The sequence below is a fragment of the Sus scrofa genome, chromosome 2 (genome assembly GCF_054392235.1).
Source record: "Sus scrofa isolate SSC_HxYL_T2T_F1_AM1 chromosome 2, Sscrofa_HxYL_maternal_Yorkshire_Landrace_v2.0, whole genome shotgun sequence".
Lineage (NCBI taxonomy): Eukaryota > Metazoa > Chordata > Mammalia > Artiodactyla > Suidae > Sus > Sus scrofa.
In genome coordinates this window covers 51,233,399-51,252,840 of record NC_139384.1, presented here as the reverse complement: position 1 = coordinate 51,252,840, position 19,442 = coordinate 51,233,399, and the positions used below count along the sequence as shown (strand labels likewise).

At 44.8% G+C, this 19,442-nt stretch overlaps 1 protein-coding gene across 4 annotated transcripts in view; it reads right to left on the bottom strand.

The window, feature by feature from the left end:
- GALNT18 (polypeptide N-acetylgalactosaminyltransferase 18) overlaps positions 1 to 19,442 on the bottom strand; it is a 488,883-nt gene that overhangs the window by 218,960 nt on the left and 250,481 nt on the right. For 3 of the 4 annotated variants that reach the window (XR_014837270.1, XR_014837271.1, XM_005661126.4), the window contains exons 4-6: positions 15,030 to 15,213; positions 13,312 to 13,509; positions 7,856 to 7,970 (exon numbers count right to left, since the gene is read on the bottom strand). Coding sequence is in view for 2 of the 4 variants with exons in the window: in XM_005661126.4 (XP_005661183.2) it covers positions 7,856 to 7,970; positions 13,312 to 13,509; positions 15,030 to 15,213 (497 nt within the window). In the remaining 2 variants the exon portion in view is untranslated. Of the gene's footprint in view, positions 1 to 7,834; positions 7,971 to 13,311; positions 13,510 to 15,029; positions 15,214 to 19,442 lie in introns of all 4 variants that reach the window. The other variant, XM_085012065.1, reaches the window with a different exon arrangement.

Below are 19,442 nucleotides of genomic sequence, written 5' to 3'. Positions count from 1 at the left end.
TGTTGCAAATGGTATTATTTCATTCTTTTTATGGCTGAGTAACATTCCACTATATATATAGTGGAATATATATGCATACCACATCTTTTTTATCACTGCATCTGTCTATGGACATTTAGGTTGTTTCCAAGTCTTGGCTATCATAAACAGTGCTGCTATGCACACTGAGGTGCACCTATCTTTTTGAATTGAAGATTTCTCTGGATATATGGCCAGGAATGGGATTACAGATCATATGATAACTCTATTTTTAGTTTGTAAAGGAATTTCCATACTGTTTTCCATAGTGGCTGCTTCAATTTATAGTCCTACCAACAATACGTAGGGCTTCTTTATCCCCACACCGTCTCTAGCATTTATTATTTGACTTTTTAAATGATGTTCATTTTGACTGGTGTGAGGTGATACCTCACTGTAGTTTTGATTTGCATTTCTCTAATGACTAGTAATATTGAGCATCTTTTCATGTGCTTGTTGGCCATCTGTATGTCCTCTTTGGAAAAATGTGTTTAGGTCTTCTGCTCTATTTTTTTTTTTTAATAGCCACACCTTCAGCATATGGACATTCCTGGGCAAGGGGTCAAATCAGAACTGGAGCTGCTGGCCTACGCCACAGCCACAGCAACTCCAGATCCGAGCCACATCAGCGACCTGCACTGCAGCTTGTGGTAATGCCAGATCCTTAACCACTGAAGGGGGCCAGGGATTGAACTAATCCTCGTGGATACTAAATTTCTGGCTTCTTTACCCACTGCCAGCAACGGGATCTCCCTGTCTGCTCATTTTTAAATTGGATCGTTTGTTTGTTTTATATTAAGCTCTATGGCTGTTTGTATATTTTAGAAATTAATCCCTTGTCAGTAGCATCATTTGCAAATATTTTCTCATAGACAGTAGCTTGTCTTTTCATTTTATTTACGGTTCCAATACCACAGATTTGCTCTATAATTTTTCTTAAGTGCTATTTTGGTTGGATTTAACATGACCCAATATATTGTATATTTGTTATCATTCAGTTCAAAATATTTTCAAATTTCTATAATTTGAAATAATTAACTTCTATAATTTCTTTTTGACCTATGAGTTATTTAGCTATGTTTCACAATTTCCAAAAATATGGCTTCTGTCTATAATTTTTAGTTATGGATAATAATCTATAATTTAATTCTATTGTGGTTAGAAAACATGTTTTATATGATGTTTTGTTGAAATTGTTGAATTTTGTAGTTGTTAGATGTAGTGATGTATATATGTCCATGCAATTCAAACTGTTAATTATATTGGTCTATCAATTATTGGGAAAAGTATATTAAAATCCCCCACTACATTAGGATGCTGTTGGTGTCTCCTTGAAATTCTACCCATTTTTACCTTATATAATATAATTAAAGTTATACAATTAGGTGCATAAACACATAATTGTTATATATTCTTGATGAACTGCACGTATTATCATCTTGTACATATCTTTATTCATCCTGAAGCATGTTGTAATCATTTTTCCAATATTAACATAACTAGAGTAACTTTCTTTTGATTGGCATTTACCTGTTACGACTTTTTCTATCCATTTAAATTTTAACTTTTCTGTATTACTATATTTCAGGCTTATAAATAGTCTACAGGTAATTTTAAAAATCTAGTCTTAAAATGTTTGTCTTTTAAACTGGTCCATGTAAATTTGTTATATTTTACTGATATGGTTGGATGTACATCTACCATTTTATATTTTTTTTTTAGTATCACCTGTTGTTTCTTTTTCTTGCCATTTTCATATTTCATTTTTCCCTTCTACTACTTAGGAAGTTATACTTGCTATATCTATGATTTTCATGGCTCCCCAGAAAATTTAATATGGTTATTTCATCAGAATTGAAAGGCAGCTAGTATCTTTTCTATCATCATTAACAACATAGGTATTTTAGAATACTTTAATTACAATCACACCTCCCAACTTATTTGCAATTGTCATCATGCACTGTAGTTTTAATTTGCTTTTATAACCCCATAATGCATTACTGTAGTGTAATTTACCATCAGTATTTCTTTAGATTTATTCATATATTTATATTTATTCATACATGAGTTAATTATTCTTTTATCTTGGATGTCCTTCTAGGCTCCTTTTCCTTATACCCGAAGTATATCCTCTAAAATTTATTTTAGTGAGGGTCTGTTAGTAGCAAACTCAGTTTGGAAAATGAAAAATGGCTTTCTTTTACCCCAGTTTTTAAAGGATTTTTTAAATTGAGTATACATATGTAAGTGGATATTTTCTCTCAGCATATTGAAGATATTATTTCATGGTGTTCTGGATTCCATTATTTCCATTGGAAAGTCCATGTTATTCTAATTATCATTAAGTTTTAGCTAGTCTATCTTTTCTCTCTGACTGCTATAAGATCTCCTTGTGTTTGGTGTTCTGCAGTTCCACTGGGATAAGTCTAAGTGTGAGTATTTTTGTATTTAGCTTGCCTTTGGATAGGTTGATTTTCTGAATCTGAGTAGTGGTGTCATTTGCCAGTTTGGGAACATTTTTAGTCATTATCTCTTCAAGTGTTGCTTTTACCTAATTTTCTCTTTCTATCATCTCTGTTTGGAGTTTTAAGATATTAAACCCTCCCTCTCATTTCCACATGTCTCTCAACCTCTTTCTTTCATGTTTTTTTTTTTTCTTTGTCTTCCTAGGCTGATTTTGAATGCTTTCTTCGGCTCTACTTTCTGGTTTACTCATTTTTTTCCTTTAACAATATCCATCGAGCTGCTTAATCCATTCATTAAGCTTTTAATTTCCATCTTATATGTCTCATGCTTGAAATATAACTGGCGTTTAAATTTTTCTTGTTTCTTATTCATATTTTTAATTTCTTCTTTTACTTATTTAAATGTAGTATACAACTTGTCTTATATCCTATGTCTGTTAGATTCAACATGTGAAGATTTTGTAGATCAAATTTGGCTATCCAATGCTTTTGCTAGTATTTGCTCTAGTCTTTCTTTTTCTCTTGTCCGTTTTGTGATGTTTTAAAAACATCGACCTCACATTCCTTGGAACTCTAGCTGAGAAGTTTTGTGGCCTGGTTAATGGGGTTTTTACCCAGAGAGGACTTATATACTTTTTTTTTTTTTTTTTTTTTGCTTTTTAGGGCCACACCCACAGCATATGGAAGTTCCCAGGCTAGGGGTCAAATCGGAGCTACAGCTGCCGGCCTATGTCACAGGCCACAGCCACAGCAACGCAGGAACTGAGCTGCATCTGCACCCTACACCACAGCTCTCAGTGATGATAGATCCCCGACCCACTGAGTGAGGCCAGGGATCAAACCCACATCCTCATGGATACTAGTCAGATTAGTTTCCCCTGCGTCACAATGGTAACTCCCTAAATACACTTTTGGCAGATGCCTCAAAACTTCCAAAAACATTAAGTTAAATTTTCCTCTCCAGATTTTCTGGATCACGAAGTACTTTGATTTTAAATTATAGATCCAAGGGAGGGAGTCACAGAGGAGAATTTTACTTTCTTCCTAGCCCAAGATTGAGACAGGCAATTATTACTCTAATGGTGAAGATGTGGGTGGGAGAATTTCTAGCTCATCTTAATATTCAGATGATTGGCCTTTGCAGTCCCAGCTTTAAGGGAGATAAAGGGTGAGGGTTATTTATTAGACTTTTTTTTTTTTCCCCCGGCCACCATCATAGAATATGGAAGTTCCTGGGCTAGGGATGGAATCCGAGCTGGAGCTGCGACCTATGCCACAGCTGCAGCTGCAGAAACACCAGAGACTTAACCCACTGTGCTGGGCTGGGAATCAAACTGGCGCCTCCATAGAGACAGGCAGATCATTAACCCATTGGGTCACAGTGGGAACCCCTTTATCATGTCTTAGTGTTGTATCATGTCCTTAGGCTTTGTATCATGTCCTCTGTTTACTGTATGAAACTGGGACATCATAAGCTTCAAGTCACTAGGTTCCTCAGATATAACAGACTCAGGCTTTCTCTGGTCCCTACTTTCATTTAGGTTTTGGTGTCTGTATTAATTGTCTTGGGTTGTTATAACAGTTATGAAGGCTGGAAGTCTGAAGTCAGGTATTGGCAGGTCACAATTTCCCCAAAGCCTCTAAGTGAGGATCCTTCCTTGCTCTTCTAGCTCTGGGAGCCCTGCAGCTTGTGGCATCACAATTCCAACCTCTGCCTCCACCTTCACATAGTCATCTTCCCTCTGTGTCTGTCTGTGTCCAAATTTTCCTTCCTTTATAAGGACACCTGTAATATAGCATGACTGTTACCAGTATGACCTCATCTTAACCTGACAACACCTATAAAGATTCTATTTCCAGATAAGATCATAGTCACAGGTCCAGGGGATCAGAATTCCAACATATTCTAAAAGGGACTCAATTCAATCCGCAACAGTTACTAACTACTTCATAATTCCTTGCTGGCACTCAAATACTTTCTTTTTTATTCTAGTATTTTATAGTCATCATTGGTAATCTTTCTGTCTCCTATTCAGTGTTAGCTTTTATTTATCATTCTTTTCATTCTTCTTGCTCATAGATGTCTCCATCTTTTCCCCACTGAGTTGTGGGCTTATACTTTGGGGTGGGGGGAAGGCTTATTAGAACTGAGTGCAACATAAGAATAAGACTTTAAATGGGAACTCGGTAGACATGACTGTGAACACAGTAGAAGAAAATGACTGCATGCACGTTGTAATTCTCTTTTGGGAATGCTCAGAGGACTTTTATCTCTAGATTACTGCAGTATACCGATTCAGGCTTTTGAATCATAAAGACCTGGAGTTGAATCTTTTCTCTACCTCTTATAAGTCATATGACCTTGAGAGCATATGATGAAAGCTCTTAATTTCACAATTTTCTGTTTGACAAAAAAGGTATTAGAATATTACAGCTACTTTTTAGGCTGTTTTGTAGACGGATGATATAAGCAAAGTGCCAGAGCAGGTACTGAGTAATTGTGCAAACAACCCTATTTCTGTGTGCCAAATGGGTAAGGACTTTGAATGAGCTGCCTCTGAATAAATGAGGAGAGGAAAGCAGTGTCTCTTATTTTTACATAAAATCCTGTGGAGTAATTGAAGGGAGATCCCAGATGGGGAAAGTGAGGCACTGAGATGTTAACTCATACCCATGAAAGAAAAACACTAATAATGACACAAACTATAAAAATATACTTTGAAGATGGCTGAAGGTTCTGTATCCCTTAAGCAGGGACCTGGACTTAAAATCCAAATTAACTAGCCCCTTCTTCTGTCCTCAGCTCTGTCAGCCAACAGATTGTTGGTTCCCTGCTTTAAAAGCCACTTTTCTGGGAGTTCTGCTTGTGGCACAGTGGAAACGAATCCGGCTAGTATCCATGAGGGTGTGGGTTTGATCCCTGGCCTCGCTCAGTGGGTTAAGGATCTGGCATTGCTGTGAGCTGTGATGTAGGTTGCAGACACAGCTCAGATCCTGTGTTGCTGTGGCTGTGGCTAGGCTGGCAGCTGTCACTCGGATTCAACCCCTAGCTTGGGAACCTCCACATGCCATGAGTGCAGCCCTAAAAAAAAAAAAAAGAAAAGAAAAGAAAAGAAAAGAAAAGCAAAGCAAAAAATAAATAGATAGGAGTTCCCGTCATGGCGCAGTGGTTAACGAATCTGACTAGGAATCATGAGGTTGAGGGTTCGGTCCCTGCCCTTGCTCAGTGGGTTAATGATCTGGTGTTGCCATGAGCTGTGGTGTAGATTGCAGACACGGCTCGGATCCTGCGTTGCTGTGGCTCTGGCGTTAGGCCGGTGGCTACAGCTCCGATTAGACCCCTACCCTGGGAACCTCCATATGCCGTGGAAGCGGCCCAAGAAATAGCAAAAAGACAAATAATAATAATAATAATAATAATAATAATAATAATAAAATAAAAATAAATAAATAAATAAATAAGTAAAAGCCATTTTTCCTTCAACTCCATGACACTTCACCTCTGTCAAATGGGAGAGAAGAGATAGAAAAAAAAAAAAAAAAGCCAGGCAACATTTTCTATTGTATTTTACACCCAAACACAAATATTAAACAAATATTGGAAAGCCTCACCCAGGCCCTCACTCCAGAACAGCTTTATAATCCAAGCAAGGCAGAGCCAGAAATCTCCCACCACTCCATGATTGACTCACCTACATGTTGGAAGCAGAGTTCACAAATCTAATTCCTTTCTCTTTCCCGGACCCTTTTACCCAGAGAGCATAAGTGACTTAGAGGCGGCTCTGCCTGCTCAGCCAATTCCCAGCAGCAGCTTCTAGTGAAAAATATTATGTTTGGGGGCGAGGATTTATCCAGGAGCATGCGGAAATGAGATGGCGAGGATGCAAATGGTGAATAAATGACCGGTATAGGGAGAGTGGAGAAATGAGGGTGATTATGCAGGCTCTGTCCTCTATGAATATATTAGCTCCTCAATGAGCCTATGCATTTTGCCTGCCTCCAAAGCAATTTCCCTGGGTTTCAGTGAATACAGGTGTCTGGAAGTGTTTTCTAAGCTCAGCTTCAGACAAGCTGCTCCTGCTGCCAGACCTCAAAGCCCTAGTATTAAGTCTGGGTGACAAATCAGGCCTACACTACCTGCCAGGCCATTGTAGGTATTGTAAGATGCTCATTGGAGATGCCCAGGATCCCCTCAGGGTAGGGTGAGGGCTGTCCAGGGCCAGCTGACTGCCCAGTGGATGGGAGGGTTAAGAGGAATCCTTAGAGGAAACCGAAGATTAGCAACAGGAGATGCCAGATACAGACACTAAGGCCAAAAGGGCAAGAGTTGGGTCACTAGTGGGGATCAGGCAGATGCTAGGTGGTCCACATGGAAGGCTGGCATGAGGAGGAACATCTCGGGTGATTGCCACGTACACCAGTGGGTACGAGGTCCTCTCAGGGGCTGGCGAGCCTGTAGTGCATGGAGATCCCCATAGAGGGGACAAGCACAGCTTGCATGTTGCTGTTTTTATGAGGACAGGACCATAACTGGACAGAGGGGCCGGCTTCCTTGTATAAGATGAGGTCCTCCATTGTATCCATGATCAGATTTCTATCAACTGCTAAGGGACCTCCTTCAGCCACGAGGGAGGGGTTCATCTTAGAGTTCTCTTTTCATGGGCCCGGGAAAGGGGGCCAGAGCCTCGGAAATGTTCCTGTAGGATGAGAACTTAAATGGTGCCTAGTGCAGAATTCACATCAGATGCTGATAGCTGCAATGAGGCCTGTACTTGGGGGCAGGATGCTGGCTACCCTGGAAAGTGGTGCGTGGCATGCATGGGTCACGTGGTAGGTCTGAAACCCACGTGGACTGAACCTGGCTGTGTTTTGCTGTTTATGCCCCAAGAGTTTAATTCTCTGGAGTCCTCCCTTGACAAAGTCTTTAGGAAGGTTCTGCAGGCCACTGTGGGAGACGAAGAATGTCAGAGTGAGAAACTCCAAAGGGAGGTGACAGTGTGAGGAAGTGACTCTGAGGGCCTGTTCAGCACCCCCTTCATCTCTTGGCTGGTTCACCTCTTTGCTCACCCTGAAGATTCTGTGTTTGGTTTTAACTAAGATGCTGTCACCTTGATGTGGGAGCCATCTCATATCCCCATGCCAACCAAAGCAGTTTCTGATGTTTTTTTCTTCCTGAAAATGCTATAGGTCCCAACCTGTGTCTCTAGCCCATCCTCACGGTCCTGATCACACACACGTGGACCAAAGTTCAAGACTGGACGTTCAGAATCAGTCCGCCACCCTCAACCCAGAGCCCCATTTCTCCACGCCCAAGACGCATTCACCCTCTGCAGACCTAAGCCAAGCCCCACCTGGTGAAAAGCCCTGCTCACCCTGATCCCAAGCTCGACATTCTCGCCTCCATACACCTCCATGCCTTCATCCAGTAAGCCGATCTCCTGGAAGTACTGCCGGTCCACAATGAAGCAGCCAATGAGGGCGGGGCTCCTACAGGGCATGGGGAGAAGGCCAGCAGTTAGCAGAGGGGCTGTTTCGGGGGTGCCAGCAGAGCAGTAAGTGCAGTGCTGCCTTCCTGCCAGCAGGACCTGGTCCTCTCCCTTCCTATGCTGCCAGACTGCTGTGGGTCTAGCTCTCCAGGTGACCCTCCAGGGTCCACCCTCACCAGTTACTCCAGAGGGACTGATTCAGCAGGGCAGCGGCAGATAACTCCTGACCTGGCCCCAGCTGTCATTCCTGGTGGTGCATGGGTGTGTGTTAGCCCAGAGAAGCAGTGTTTGGTCTGCCGGCCTAGACTGCATGTCTGTCTCTCTAGCTGCTTTGTCTCCAGCTCCCTGCATAGGGAGTCTCTGTTTCTACCTGATCTCCTGCAACAACTATTCCATCCTTCACCTTGGTCCCTTTAGAGAGATGAGCTGGGACTTTGGATAGCATGGGCGATCATTTGGATTTTTTTCTGCAAGTACAGGAGTGACAATGAAGAATTTTAAACAGACAGTGGTATATGCAGATCTGTGTTTGTAAAAAGAATACTCAGGCAGCTGTGGGGTGACTTATTGGAGGAGATTGGGTGGAAATCAAGGAATCCAGTTGGGAAGCTTGTTGCTATATCCAGGTGAGAAATGATGACGACCTGGACCAGAGATCCAGGATCAGAGATAGGGATTATTTAAAGACATATTTGGGTGTAAAATCAGCAGAACTTTGAAACAGAGGAATTTCGAAGGTGAGAGGCAGGGAGGAATCTGGATGCCAGCTGGCTTTCTGCTTGGGTGACGGTGGGATGAAGGCTACCCATCAACAGGGGGGAAAGAGAAGAAGCTGGTTCAGAAGGGAGAGGGATTCCATTCTGGGAAAACTGATCTTAAGGAGCCTGTGGGTCACTAGAAAGAGTTATCAAGCAGGCAGGGCCTGGGTAGCCAGTGTGGTTGGAATTCAGCAGGGGTCTTAGGCTGGAGCAACACATCAGCCCCGTGGGACCAGGAGCTGGGTGGCCTTTCCTTAGCGAGTATGAGCTTGGGGCTCACAGCTGTGTGCACAGAGATGGCACAGGACACGATGAGGAGAGATTCACATTAGGTGAATCAGCACGAGCGCATGTGGGCTGCTTCTCTGCTGAGAGCATCATCTTACACAAATGACTTTGAATTGTTCCACTGCACACTGCTACCATTTCTAGTCCCTGCATAGCATCTTATCAGCTGGTGGCTGAAGAATGGGAGGGGAAGAGAAAGAAAAGGAGAAATCAAGAATCCTCAACTATGAGAAAACTGTCACTCACATGCAAATGGACCCATCTTTAAAACTGGAAACTCATCAAGGTGGAGAAACAGCCATTCTGCAGGCCATTTCTGTGGAGAATGCTGATGCCGGAGGTGGCTCAGGCAGAGACTGGGTACCCTGGGGCCCCTGCCCTCCTCTTTCAAATTACAGCCTTTTATTCTGAGTGGCCTCAGTTCCACAGACCACGGGCATCCGGGGCCAACAGTTCATCTCAATCCATGGCTCCTTTAGGCTGAGTTCCTACTCTGATGCGGGATGTACGACCTGGCCTTAGAGGTAAGCGCTAAAGGAAATATTTCCATTCTGGCTGTGCACTCCTGAAAGAAGTTCCCTAGCCTCTCAGAGCCTCTGATTCCATATCTACAAAAGAGAATCAACTATAACCGCACAAGGGTTTAAATTAAATGATAAAAGGTACATGAAAACCTCTGGGATGGAACTGGCACTCAAAAGATTGCTCTGAAAGATGCACTTGCACATTGAAGAAGACCAGAGCATCCTCTCTTTAAATGCATGGTTGACTCTAAAATGTTGGCCCTGTAGAGTGGGCTCTCAGCCTTTTCCCCAATGTTATTGAAATGCTGAGCAGGGCAGGGCATTTCAGGATATGGAGGAGGGGGCCTTTCCCAAACTGCCAGACCCAGTCAGAGGAAGAACAGAATCTAAAACAGTTACTCTGGGAAGAACATGGACCCCCTCAGTCTATTACTTATTAACCGATGAGGGTATTCAGTGGACCCAATCAGCCTGAAAGTGTTGTTGATTTATATCCTACCTCATTTCCAAAGGGATTAGAAATAGCTTATAAGAAAATATCAAATATATTGAAAAATTAGATAAATGTTGGAAAAGACTAAAATTTCTCCAAAAATTAGGGGCTAGCTAGAATGTATGTGTCCTCCTTCATGGTTCTTAAAGTGGACCCACAAAGTTGACCCTGAGCTTCTTGGTGGCCAAGGCGAAAATGAACTTATCTGGCCTTAGAAATAAGATTTACAGTTCCCAAGCGGCAATACATAATTCCTCAGGAATAGCAAGACTTTCGGTTTGAAAGAAATTTCTCATGTCAATCTTCTTAAAGAGGTCACTTTGGGACATAGTGAACAACAATCTTAAAGCCATCACTTCAGAATGCTATAGAAGATATCTCTGGGCTCTTTTTATAGTTTACATCACGTATGGGCAAAGCACAAAAGTTTAGCTCGAAGGAAATAGGAGTCAAGTGGGCAAAATACATTTGTATAAGCCACAGCTTTCTGTGAGGCTGTCTTCATCTATGGATAAAACCAGGGACGTTCTTCCAAAATCTCCCACTAATATCATTTCTCACAGTTAAGTTTTTGATAAAAATTAGGTGATGGTTGTGAGCCACACAGGACTATTGCCTTTGGAACGGATTAGCAATGAGATCTTGCTGTGTAGCACTGGGAACTATGTCTAGTCACTTATGATGGAGTATGATGTGAGAAAAAAATGTATATATGTATGTGTGACTGGGTCACCTTGCTGTACAGTAGAAAAAATGTATCAGGGAAATAAATAAAATAAAATAAAAAAGAATTAAAATTTCAATTAGAAAATAAATACCACTATAAATTTAGTTGTCCTAAAAAAAATAGGTGATAGAAAATTTGAGATTGAGATGATATTCTCTGTCAAGGACCTAGAATGTGGGTTTACTGATTAAGACCAGGTGGGTATAGGAGTTCCCATTGTGGCTCAGCAGAAATGAATCTGACTAGCATCCATGAGGACACTGGTTCAATCCCTGGCCTTGCTCAGTGGGTTAAGGATCCGGCATTGCTGTGAGCTGTGGTGTAGGTCACAGATGTGGCTCAGATCCCGAGTTGTTGTGGCTGTGCTGTAGGCTGGCAGCTAGAGCTCTGATTTGACCCCTAGCCTGGGAACCTCCATATGCTGCTGGTGCATCCCTAAAAAAAAAAAAAGACCAGGCAGATACACTTAGAGATAAGGGGAACAGAGCTGCTAACCAGAGTGGTCTTCGGCAAGAACACTCATTGTGTGATGGCATAGTTTCCTCCAAAAGCATTCCACAGCCTGGGGGCAGAACTCAGCCACAGCAGTTCTGAGCTCAACAGTGGGTACCTAGGAGGATGACCACCAGGCATGGGATCGAGCTGACCTATGCTGGGGATCCTGGCTGTACTGGCTAGAGCTTTCGGCAGGGCCATGCCCTTTTGTCAGTCTTGCTTTCCTCATCTTGTAAAACAGAAATGACACAGTAAGTTGTCACCAGGTTATGACGAAGAACAAATGAGACCATGTGAGAGGCCCTTGCACACAGTGATCACCCAGCAAATATTATTTAACAACACAGAAGTGTGGCAGAGGACTAATAGATAGGTAACAGAGATAATCACAGGAAAGCTAGGTAGAGTTCTCTTTCACCCTGTTTTAAATATGAATGCCATTTTTTTTCTTCTGGCAAGGAGAAATGTGATCTTGGATAATAACCACCCACTTTCAATTAAGTTTTTCATAATCTTTCTCCCTCACGTAATTCAAAGCAACATCAGTTTCTAATCTCCTCTTTCATTCCTGGAACTGTCCCCTAGGCCACCTTCTGATGCCATCTGTATGTTTAATGGGCAGAACTTTGCAGAGAGCCTGAAGGCACCTGATCTGTGATTAACCAGGGAGAAGTAAGGGCTGGTAGGGACGGCTGTTTCAGGAGTCTTGACATAAAAGAGAGGCTGCACAGAGGAGTTGCTTGGGTGTCTCTGAAGGCCACACAAAGGCAGAAAGAGTTTGGGGTTTTTTTGTTTGTTTGTTTGCTTTTTGTCTTTTTAGGGCTGTACCCACAGAGTATGGAGGTTCTCAGGCTAGGGGTCCAATCGGAGTTGTAGCTGCTGGCCTACACCACAGCCACAGCAATGCCAGATGGGAGCCACATCTGTGACCTACACCATAGCTCATGGCAATGACGGATCCTTAATCCACTGAGCAAGGCCAGGGATCAAACCCGCATCCTCATGGATACTAGTTGCGTTGGTTAACCCCTGAGCAGAGACGGGAACTCTGAGTGTGGGATCTGTGAAAGGCAGTTGGAAGCCACTTTTGTCTGAGTCTAGCAGGATAAGCTCAAACATCAGCCAGGCTCACAAGGTGCTGTGAGGTCTGGTCTTGTCCCTCTGCCCCTCCAGCCTCACTGCCTCGGGTTGCCCCTCACTGTCCTTCTTCCTCCCAGCCCCCCTAAACCTCCTCTGTGTCCAGGAACTCATTCTGCTCCTATGAATAGAGATGTCCCTGCCCCAACCCTGTCACCCTCTTCTTGCTCTTAAAAACAAGTAGAAATGCTACCCACTCTGAAAAGGGGTCTCCCCATTTTCCATGCATTTTTTTTTACCAGCCTAGGGAATACTTTGCATTTCAATTAATTTATTCCAATCATTTTGTCTGTCTTCACTAGACTCTAGTCTTGCGGGGGTAGGAACTGATTCTTAATCACTCTGGATCCCCAGCACCCAGCACAGGAGTTGGCACTCGGCAGATATCCCACAGTGATGTGGTGAAATGAGTAACTTTGAGCCTTTGAATGGATTCTAAGAGCCAGAACTCCTTTAAAAGGGATCTTCTGGAGTCACTGTTGTGACTTAGTGGATTAAGAACCCAACTAATATCCATGAGGATGCAGGTTCGATCTCTGGCCTTGCTCAGAGGGTTAAGGATCCAATGTGGCTGAAAGCTGCAGTGTAGGTCACAGATGTGGCTCAGATCTTGCGTTGCTTGTGCCTGTGGTATAGGCCGGCAGCTGTAGCACCGATTTGACCCCTAGCCTGGGAACCTCCATATGCTGTAGGTGCAGCCCTAAAAGACCAAAAAAAAAAAAAAAAAAAAAGAGGGTGGGGGGATCATCAGAGGCTGTAAGCTGTGACTGAAGGTCATTAGTCATTTCTTGCCACCGCAGCCCTTGCCCCACCCCTCCCTCCCACAATGGGGCTGGAGTTTGGGGAACAAGGGTTGGGCTGGGAGGGGAGCCCTTGCCTGGAAGACAAGGCAGAGAGACTCTCAGGTAAGGATGTTTTACCTGATCGGGGCTGTGGAGTTCTCCAGCTTCCACCAGGCCTTGGGGGGGTTTAGGTAGCGGCACCACAGCTCCCAGTCAAAGCCCTGGGCGGCCAGCGGGTACTCTTCTATCTCAAAGTTGTCATATTTGATATTGTCAAACGACGGCGAGATGATCCGTTTCCGGTTCTCCTTAATGCGGGTGAGCACGGGTTCGGCCCTGGGCAGAGGAGAGGGAGAAGGGGGGATTGGTACCTTCTGAAGCTCCTTCCCCCGCAGAAAGAGGAGAGGAGAGCTGCTCTGCCTCCCGGGAAGGAGTCCCCATTCAGCCTCCCACCCCCATGCTTTTGGGCTGGCAAGAAGCCTGACCCCTCCTTCAGCACGTCCCTGACTGAGCTGACACGTTCTTCATGCCTTAGATCCTGGTGTCTCCTTGCTTTCCTTTTTCCATGAGAAAAAAAAAAATCAAGACCTAAGAAAGAAGAAAGGACCACATCTAAGGTTCCATGGGAAGCTTTCAACTTGGGCTTTGATTTTGCTAAAATTCAGCGTATCAACCAGGAGGAAAAGGCAGATGAGGAGGGCAGAGACTAGGAGGTGAGAACAAACCTGCTTCCACCCACCATGCGATGCTGCTTAGGTCCTTCCAGACCCCCACCTGTTCCCACTGCCCAAGGAGAGGTGGGGGTTCCGGCTTCCATAGAGCCAGGAGCCCCTGTAGGCACTAGGTGAGTAAAATGTTTGCAGACAGGAATGATAAGGTTCTCATTAATAATGCATTTGTTGCATAATTGTTTATTCAAATCAGCTTGAAATAGTAAGTGTCTCTCTTCTCTTCTGGCCATAAATCCAGTGAAAATGCTTTTTAAATAGTCACAAATGGCAAGCAGGGACTTCAACTATAAGAAATGGCTGCATTACAGACTGAATTTGGGCCTGTTATGTAAAAGTAGGCTCCAGTGCAGTCATGCTATGTGCAGGCCCATTGCTCTTCCTGCTAAGGGCCCCACCTTACCCCACTCTATGGAGGCAGAGGGTGGCATCTGGAGACTAGGGGGTACAGCAGACCCCAGGGCCGTCAGGTAGGATAGGTAGGAGGGCAGTACACTCAGCTATCCCCAGCACCTGGACCCCTAAGGCCAAGCTCTCTGTGAAGGCACACACAGTGGGCCACCACATGCCCTGTGGCCTGCAGGGATGTCAGCATCATGTGCCCTGTCCCTGCTTGGCTGCAGCCACTGAAGCCTTGACCCACCAAGCACCTAAGCAGCACTGGCCAGAGAGAGAGAAAGCTTTTCTAAGACCTAGTTTCACCAGCAGAAGGAATCTGAGATTCTATGCAACTTCCTGCCTGGCATCTGGGATAGCTCAGGGAACCTGTGATAACATCAAGCCATTTTAGCCCTCCCCTGCCCCCTTGGTCTTGGTCTTGTCTGTAGGGTTGGGTTTTGGCCTCATGCCAGCACTCTTGCTTTGCCCTGAGCATTTAGCCCTTTCCCCATCATGTCTCCTAGAGAACCATGCCAGCTGGAGTCACACTTTATGTCACCAACCCTTGAGACACTGTGTGTTGACCTGTTGACCCTGGCCCTCGTTCATCCTGAAGGGCCAGCCCTGTGGCCTGGTCCCTCATACACTCAGATCTCTCCTTTCCCCCATCCCGATTGAGATCCCAGCAGCCTTTGCACCCATCTTCACCATACTGGGACTCATCCTCCTCAGCTCCCGATGGGCACTTACCAGCCCACATTGAACTCTACGTGGGCATCAAAGAGTGCCACTACGGGGGCAGTGGCAGCCCTCCAGCCGCTGACCCTGGAGCGGATTAGGCCTTCCTGCTTGCTGTGGCGCACAACCTTGATGAAGCCTGGCTTCTGGCCATTCACTTTGTCCACATACTCTGTCAGCTTCTCCTTCAGCTCCTCTGTGAGGGAGAAAATGCACTGTTAGCACACCTAGGGCATGGGCCATCAAGACATTCATGTTGGAGTTCCCGTCGTGGCACAGTGGAAATGAATCCGACTAGGAATCATGAGGTTGCAGGTTCGATCCCTGGCCTCGCTCAGTGGGTTAAGGATCTGGTGTTGCCATGAGCTGTGGCGTGGGTCACAGATGCAGCTCAGATCTAGCATTGCTGTGACTGTGGGTGTAGCTAGCTCTGATTCGACTCTCCTAGCTTGGGAATCTCCATATGCTGCAGATGGGGCTATAAAAAACAAAACAAAACAAACAAACAAACAAAATTCATGCTTTCAGGGTGAGCAGACCCCCAAAGAGAGGCAGGAGGGACCAGTCCCCTCCCTGGGTCTCCCTCGGCATTCCCCCGGATGGCCAGGATAGCTCATCTTTGAAGGAGAAAACAGGGACAAAAACAAGTGTTTACTGAGCCCAGCGACATGAAGAGGGTCATGTGCCTCACACACGTGGTGCATTTAATCTTCACAATAAGCCCCTGGGAAAATGTGGCTCAGAGGGTTGATCAATTTGTCCAACACTATGCAGCTTGTGAGTGGGAGTCCTATTCAAGCCAGGGCTGATGACCTCAAAAGCCACATTCTTCTCATTGATTCAGGGATATTCTTCTTCCCCAGTGCTCTCCACCAGCCAGTCCCTGATCCCCAAAGAAAGCTCCATCAGCAAAGACAGAGCCCAAGGACCACTTCTCGCCTGGACCTCCATCTTTCCAGGAAGTGGATGCAGGAGCTGTGCCTATGTAAGGGTCTGGCATTGGTTTCTTACTGGCTGTTGCTGGGCCTGGCTAAGCATCTGCATCTTCATAACTGTGAATGGGGCCTGCAGCAGCAGCACAGGGCCTCAGCAGCCACGTTCACTGTGTTTTTCATGGCAGCTCAGGCAACAGCCTTTGACACCTGCCCTTTCCCCAAATGATGGCCGGAGTGGGCTGCATTCTCCCACCTCCAACCACAGCACCTTCCTGGGACTTGACTTCTAGTCATCCCTCCACGCATCTTCCCAGCTTGCCATACCCAGGCCCCAGGACAGATCCACCTGGGCTGAGCTCCTTATCGGAGGATGGAAGGAGTTGCATGCCCCTTGTTGCCCAGTCTGGGGCTTCGCCAGACAGACAGCCCACTAGGTATGAGAAAAGGGCACGAGGCAGCTAGCGCAGGGTAGGTGCAGCCCGGAGCAGGAGCACAGTACAGAGAGAAGGTAGCATTTGGAGCCAGCAGCAATGCACTTTAATTCTGCATTCCATGCATTAGCATGGTGACCTGTTACTAACCCAGTCCTCGATGTCCGTGGTAATGTTCAGACAGGGTGAATGTAGTTTGCATGTGAGAAGGACATAAATCTTGGGAGATCAGAGGATGAAATGTTATGGATTGAATTCCCCTGCTCCCCCCAAGGCATCTATCCACCGGACCTCGGAGTATGACCTTATTTGAAAACAGAATCTTTATAGATTTAAGCAAATTAGGCTAGGTCATGAGGTCCAGATCCAATATGACTGGTGCTCTTATCAAAGGGGGAAATCTGGACACAGAGACAGATACACACAGAAGGAAGACAATGTGAGGAGACACGAAGAGAAGATGGCCATCTAGCAGGCAAGGAACATCTGAGGGTACCAGAAGCACAGCCCTGCCTACGCCTTCCTTTTGGATTTCTAGCCTCCAGAACTGTGAGACAATAAATTTATATTAAGTCACCCAGTCTGTGGTACTTTAACTTGGCAGCCCTAGGAAACTAATATGGTTGTTATGAGGATGAAATGGGATTGACATGTGTGAAAAGTACCTAGTGTTTCTCTGCTTTTCACAGTCCCCATCATACTGGGAGTTGTAAGAAACGGGGGAATTGACCTTCCCTAGACATTGAGGGAATCTATCTTTGGCTGACAAAGCCATCTTCACAGGCACTGGTCCACTGCCACCTCTTACTGTCTATCCTGCCCTAGGTCCAAAGTCTGCAGGCGACAAGGCCATGGGGGCCAAATAGGAGATATAAATGTGTGCAGTGGCATCATGCCCAAGGAAGGCAATGAGGCATGGTGGCTACTGCCAGAATTGATGTGGCCTCCTACAGACATTGATTTCAGGAGACTCTGGTGCTGAAAAGCTACCAACTTGCTCTGTGACCTTGGGCAAGTCTCTAGGAATCCCCAGACCTTGAAGTTAGATAGGATTTGAAAGTTAATTTTGAACCAATTACCCATCTAAAGTTTGAATTCCCTCTGTGTATCCCGATGAGTGATCATTCAGTCCCTGTAGTGACAGGGGACTCAATGCAATTTATTCCGACTATCAGATTTTTTTTTCTTTTGTCCTCCAAATGCCACAGTCCCTCAACCTTTCATGCCTTGGTCCAAGGCTCATTTGGGGGCCATAGAGAGTAGATAAAGTCCCTTGTCTACATGGGACTTAGAGTGGAACACTATCCTTAAGTCGTTGCTAAGGATTTCTCTAGGTCAAGGGTCTTCAGTTACTCCTTGTATTTCCTCATATCCTGTAAGTTCAAGTCCTTTATCATGTTGAAATTCCCTTTAATTTTTGTCTTATACTTTTAAATTATGAAAGTAGAAACTGGCCTGTTTTTTTCTGGAGTAAACCAGGCTATATAGAATAGAGGGAACTAATCCCCTCCCTTAATCCAGAACCTATGCTCCTATTAATATCGCCTAAGGTCACATTAAATTTGCCTACTTCTGATTTGAGTTTCCTGGAACCACACATCCACTGGTTCTTTTCACATAGTGCTTCTAAGTCAGGCCTCGTTCATTTCATCTCTTCATGGAAGTACCTGTGAGGGGGTGCATGCATGCCCATGCTCTGAGCCGAAACAGGATCTTACATTTACTCCCCTTTAATTCATTCTTTTCAAAGATTTACACTGTTTCTCTAAAGTAAAAATATTTTTTTCCTCTGATTATGTTATCCAACGTCTTTGGTATCTAGACCTTCCAGCTTTCCAGCTTCTATGGAATTTGGGAACGTGGAGCTTTTGTCATCCAACCCATCCTTTAAAATAGTGTGACCCTTGTCTAGAGCTAGGGTCAGTGAGTGCTGTCAGGGATTCTCATTCAGCCTGGAGAAAATTCAGCTGACTTTTGGACTGCCACTAACATGCTGCACATCTCACTCTAGCCCAAAAGAAAAAGATCTCATGCTCTCTGAGTGGCACTTTTTTTTTTTTTTTTTTTTTTTTTTTTGTCTTTTTGCCTTTTCTAGGGCTGCTCCTGAGGCATATGGAGGTTCCCAGGCTAGGGGTTTAATCAGAGCTATAGCCGCTGGCCTACACCAGAGCCACAGCAATGTGGGATCTGAGCCATATCTGTGACCCACACCACAGCTCAGGGCAATGCCGGATCCTTAACCCACTGAGCAAGGCCAGGGATCGAACCTGAAACCTCATGGTTCCTAGTCGGATTCGTTAACCACTGAGCCACGACAGGAACTCCTGATTGGCACTTCTGACTGGGGAGGCTTGGAGATGCCACTGTCTCACAAATGGCAGAAGTCTGTGGTGTGCCCCATGCTTACAGGGTCTTCGGGAATAGTTGCCAGGGAGTTCCCATTGTGATGCAGCAGAAACGAATCCAACTAGTATCCATGAGGATGCAGGTTCAATCCCTCGCTCAGTGGGTCGGAGATCTGGCATTGCCAAGAACTGTGGTATAGGTCATAGAACCCATGTTGCTGCAGCTGTGGTGTAGGCAGGCAGCCGTAGCTCCAATCCGACCCCTAACCTGGGAACCTCCATATGCCATGGGTATGGCCCTGAAAAAGAAAAAAAAAAAAAAATTGCCAGGGAGTTCCTATTGTGGCTTAGAGAATTAAGAACCTGACTAGTATCCATGAGGATGTGGGTTCAATCCCTGGCCTTACTTGGTGGGTTAGGGAATCCTGCATTGCTATGGCTGTGGTGTAAGCTTGCAGCTGCAGCTCTGATTGGACTTGTAGCCTAGGAACTTTCATATGCTGCAGGTGAGGCCCTAGAAAAAAGAAAAAAAAAAAGAGTTGCCAGGAGACCTCTTAAAATACTTACTGTTTCATCACTTCCAAGGTCCACTCCTCACATATACTTGCTCAAATTTTAAATAGAGCCCATCAAGCCTAATATTTTGTGTTTTGATGGTGGCTGTTAAGTGATGAGTACACAAAACTTGGAGTGAGAAGTGGTACCATACTTCCT